This window comes from Bradysia coprophila (genome assembly GCF_014529535.1).
Source record: "Bradysia coprophila strain Holo2 chromosome IV unlocalized genomic scaffold, BU_Bcop_v1 contig_106, whole genome shotgun sequence".
In the NCBI taxonomy this organism is placed as follows: Eukaryota; Metazoa; Arthropoda; class Insecta; order Diptera; family Sciaridae; genus Bradysia; species Bradysia coprophila.
The window spans coordinates 3,622,581-3,627,824 of record NW_023503372.1 but is presented as its reverse complement, the minus strand read 5'-3'; the positions used below and the strand labels follow the sequence as shown (position 1 = coordinate 3,627,824).

The 5,244-nt window shown below is 42.6% G+C and overlaps 1 protein-coding gene across 1 annotated transcript; it reads left to right on the top strand.

Annotated features, from left to right (window-relative positions):
* The first annotated feature begins 792 nt into the window (after positions 1–792).
* On the top strand, positions 793–4,319 carry LOC119070970 (kinesin-like protein costa). Its single transcript, XM_037175544.1, has 2 exons — positions 793–911; positions 969–4,319. Exon 2 carries the CDS (start codon positions 987–989, stop codon positions 4,158–4,160), a length of 3,174 nt encoding a protein of 1,057 aa, XP_037031439.1. The 5' UTR covers positions 793–911; positions 969–986; the 3' UTR covers positions 4,161–4,319.
* The last annotated feature ends 925 nt before the right edge of the window (positions 4,320–5,244 follow it).

The following is a 5,244-nucleotide window of genomic DNA, read 5'->3' as shown; positions in this document are numbered from 1 at the left end:
ATTTTTAGGGAAGTTAGCGCCGCAGGCCGTGGAGAATAAAAAAAAAAAAAAGCAGGGTCGAGGGGCGGCAGCCCCCGCATAGGGGGTCAAGGGGGAATATCCCCCTTGCGGGGTTTGGGGCAGAGCCCCATTAACGTCTGCAAAGTATGAAAAAGCTCGCCGCTTTTAAATTATAAGAAAACGAGTTCGAGACTGACCCTAAATATTATGGGTAATTATCAGTGTTTTGTCCTCTCTTTTTTCACCGGGGTTATTTTGGTAGTAGTTATTTTGTCTCGTCGATATTTTATTGGGGTTATTTTAACCTAGAGCCCCAAAATTGCGAGAAAAGACTATCAGAACTATAGAGCTAGTATATACCTTCTTGAAACGATTGTCCTGATTATGTGACGACTCTTCAACGCTTCAAAGCCTTTTACGAAACGACGATTTTCAGAGCAGTGAGTCCTGAATAAATGGCGACTATACATCGTCGCTTCAGGAGCCTCGTCAGGAGATAGCTGAAACTTATGTCGTCGAATATTCAGGGCAATCTAGAAACGTTTGAAGATAGAATCGTCATTCAAGTAAGTAATTGCTTGTATTTTCATTGTTCGGGAGAAAATGTACCCCGTCGAATCCCTTAAAAAACGAACCATTTTGATCACAATTGATTCGTTGCTTCGCTTAAAATCCCGCTACGTTTGAAATCGCTACAGCGCCATCATTATGTCAGTAACATTTTTGTTTGTAGCCGTCGCTGCCGTGTCTATTGTTCAACTGTCAAAAAATGCAACACATCGCGCGCACGCCGCAAATTATTGACATAAGAAAAATGGGAAGAAACGAAAACAAAATTTTTGGTCTGAAGAAAAAATTTGGTTAAAAACGAGTAGTCTGCTGCGACATAAAATCAATTCGATCGGCAAGAGGTAATTTAGACATAAAGCAACTGTCATTACATCATCTCTGTAATGAAAAACTTGTAGTCCATTCAACAGATCGAAATGGAGATACCAGTACAAGTTGCGTATCGCTTCGGACCTAGCTGTTGCCCAAACAAACAAAACTTTGAGCTAACGATACCAGGGCTCCAACTACCCAGAGACTGTACACAGGATTACGTTTATTATCACACGGTGTATCCGCTGCTTGCCATTTATCTGGAAGGTTTTGATGTTTCGTTTGTTACGTACGGTCAAAAAGGTACGGGCAAATCATACACAATGATTGGCCCAGGCTTGGATTGTGTATTCAGTGAACGTGACCAGGGAATTATCCAACGTTGTGTGCGAGATATTTTCGTGAAAATGGGACAGCAGCGTGAACGGGATTTTGTCATACGCATCGAATGGTGTGAGATTGTTGGTGATGAAATTCACAATTTGCTCGACGTCGGAACGGTGCAATGTTCTAACATTGGCGATGTCTTTGCATGGCTCAAAATTGGAATGGACAGACGAACGGCCGAAAACCATTTCGGGCACAGTTTGTTCACGATAACACTGGAACAGAAATGGATCAGTGCCGAAGGACTCATTCAGCATCGTCTGTCGACGGCAAGCTTTTGTGATTTGTGTGCCACGGAACGAATGCTGGTAATGGACAGCATGGAGCAACATATTAGTGTGCCCAGAGACTTAGGCTTGCAGGCATTGGAGCGAATTGTACACGATCTGAATGACCCCAATTGCCTCACGGTCGATTACAATCAAACCATTTTGACGAGTTTCCTGAAAGATTCCTTCGGAGGACGGGCTCAGACGTTGCTTATTCTGTGCGTATCCCCTTGCGAGGAGCATTTCACGGAAACACAACACAATCTACAGTTTGCGTATAAAGTGCAGTGCATCCGGAATTTCGTAGTACTAGGTACCTTTGCTGATAACAACACTGTGGCACATGTGCCGGTGGTACCGAATGAAATTGCCGAGCAACCAGACAACTTTGGCTTACAGTTTGCAGCGTCACAATGGCTGAAGTTAGTCTCCAACGCCGAGGGATTATTCACAAAGCTGGTAACATCGGAATCGTTGAACGAACAGGATCGTGAACGAATTGCTGAGTGGATATTCCTGAAGCAGGAGTGTGAAGAGTGTTTAAGTTCGGGTGAAATTAACATGGAAAATCAACGTCACTTGGGACCAATTCAAGAAGAAGTCGACGAACAAGAAGAAACAAGCGATCAAGAAACATCGTGTGCAGCCAACACAGACCTCGACAGCGACTCGGAATCTCAACATCCGGACTTGAATGAAAAGATTGTTGGACTCATGGAGGAATTCCAGTACAAAACCGATGAACTTGTCCGGAACAACCACAACGAATTTATTCGATCCCATCCGAAGGCCATGTTGGACAGTAGCGACAGTTTCCGAAAAATGCAAGAATCACATGTCGCCAACGATAATAATCGGTCACCATCACCAATTTATGAGCGACGACAGTCGGCGCCACGGTGTGAACGACGAAAATCATATCAACCGGATGGGCTCAGTGTGAGTAGCATGGAACTGGCTATGTTGAATCGGGTAGCGAGTGAAGTGGCTAGCCGGAAAGAAAATGTCGGCGATGAATTCTTATCACCGACAACCGATGCAGAACCAACTACAAAACACAGTCAATTGCATGCAATTCAAAGCAAACTTCGTACGGTCAATGCTGATCTGGAAGCATATCAACGACAGATTAAGGAGCTGAAAAATACAATTGCGTTGAGGAAAACTCTGATTGCCGATTACAGCAAAACGACTGAGGCAAGAGCAACAGTCCGGCAACGTTTGAAGAAGGAGCGCGCCAAGCGACAGGCTGAATACAATAAATGCAACAAGAATATTCAAGAAGCCGATATTGACACCAATATTGACGGCTTGGAGCTGAAAAAGAAGCAGCTGAAATTGCGGATGAAAAATCTGAACGAAACAATCGGTCTGACCGATGAGAATATTGAGCAGCACAAGAAATCGCTGAAAATGTCACAAAAGCAACTGGATGAACTGAATGATTCGGTGAAAAGGAACAAGAAGTTGAAGGATTCGCTGGAAAATAAACTGAAAATGGAAAAGTCGAAAGTCAACAAAGAGCGACATGTACCCTCAACGGAGAAGCACAATGTGAAGAATGTTGATTCCCGAATCACGCACATGAATCATGTGATCAAAAAGAAATCGAATGATTTGCAGCTGTTCGACGATCGTAAGGATGGTGAAGCGTTACGCCAGGAAATTCGAAATCTACGAGGAATTCGGGATCACGTACTGAAGGAGAAGAAGTCGCTGGTGCAGAAATTGAAGAAAGATAAAACATTGACGCTAGTTGAGGAGCGCAAATTGCTCGAATACGAAGAATCCGTTGAAGCAATTGACCATATCGTTGAGTACAAGAACGAGCTCATTTGCGGACGAAAAAGTGCCGAAACTGACGACAGTTTGCACCTAGAACGAGGTCAACAAATGTTGGTGGACAAATGGAACACTCTGCCGGCTGAAGAGATGCGAACGCTGCTGTACAAATACTTCCAAAAAGCCGTCGATCTTCGAGACTCTACCAGTAAGTTGGAGCAACAATTGATGGCGCTTGAAAGGGAGCGTGATGCCTGGGAATGTCGTGAACGTGCATTGAATAACGCCATTCGACAAGCTCGGTTAGAGGGTGAGAGTCATGCCGTTTTACTTCAGCAGCAACAGGAAGCAAAGGTGGCGTTAATGTTACGTCATATGGCTGATGAGACTAGTACAAACTCCAGCCTAGCTGACCGTTATGGTGGTCATCATCAGTCCAACCACCATGGAATACCTGATGATTCAGCAAACGGTTGTCTCGGTCTCGACATATACAAGCCATCAATGCATCACAAGCAAATGATCAAATCGAAAGCACCGAACATGGACATGGAATTGTATCCCATTTCCGATGGGCATCATCGTTACAAGTATCGACCGTTGGATAAGATGAACGAGAAAAATCGAGAGGGCAAGAAGCACTTCTTCACCAAGATCTTTGCGCATTACGGCAGCGGTTTTGGAGTGGATCGACGTAAGGTTCAAGATTTGTCGATGTCGATACCGGAACAGAATTTGAAGCAATTGCAAGCGAGCCAAGAGCCCATGACCAAGGTAACGAGAGAGAAGAACAAAATCATTATCCAACAGGATGGTAAGCATAGTGGACACCGTCATTAAGACGATTTTATTGTTGTTCAGTGATTCTCAGTGCGTATTTGTGTGATATTTTTGAATGTTGGACTAATTTCGATAGAATGACCTTGTCATTGTTATAAGTTTCATGGAATATGTGGTTACGGTTTCAGAGTTTCGACTTAGACGATCTATTATGAGACACGACCACGTTTACCGATTTGTGATAGTATGACAGATCAATTGGTGTAGACATTTATGAGTCGAATGGAACTCATTTAATTTTTCGTTTCACATAAAAACAATTCGACTGAAACTCACAGCTCGTCATAATACGTGCGATTCCGAACTGATTCGATATTACTGATATCAATGCATCAGTTACACTCGTGTAACAAGATTCGCAAAATTTGTGAGAGGAAAATCCTTAGAATGTTTCACAACTCCGTTACTACAGGGCTATCCGTTACTTAATAATCTCAATCCCATGTCCAATTGCATTTAAATCTCACTGCAAAAACAGCTGAACAATTCCAGCTTTCCTCTGTGAATAGAGTAGTTCAGCTGTGCAAATTGTTATTTCTTCTCGGTATCAAAATCCAGCAAAATGGTAAGGAAAATCTTAAAGAGGATTTCCTTCTTGAAATTGCTTTATCATTTCTTTGAATCCCGAGGTGGGTAAAAAAATCTAAAGAGTGATTTACCCCTCGTCTTCTATTCATCGAAAAGAAAAACAATAGCGCAGTGTGTTCACCGAGGACTGGCATTGAATTGTAGAGTTGTTCGAATTTCAACCGCTACATTATGATCGTTTCTATCAGATTTGTCCACAATAACAACATCTGATTGAATTAGTTCATTGCTTTTCGGCTGTAATATTATCAACGAGCGACATCTCTAGTTCTCCCATTGTACTAAGTGTAAAATGTCTTGTACTGATAGCCCTGAGTAAGCCCGAGTCTTGATGCTAGGAAACTATAGCATCTGCAACCAAGCGGTTCAGTGCTATGGAGAAACTTCAACAAACTCAGGAAATTAATTCTTCGAAGTAAAAGAAGAGGAAAAGTAGCGCCTAGTGTTTCATATTAGAATTTTTACCTTAAATTTGATATATTGTTCCCCATCATCG

Bases quoted from the DNA above. Each gene is read 5' to 3' on its own strand.
- LOC119070970 (XM_037175544.1), top strand. From the start codon at position 987: ATGGAGATACCAGTACAAGTTGCGTATCGCTTCGGACCTAGCTGTTGC.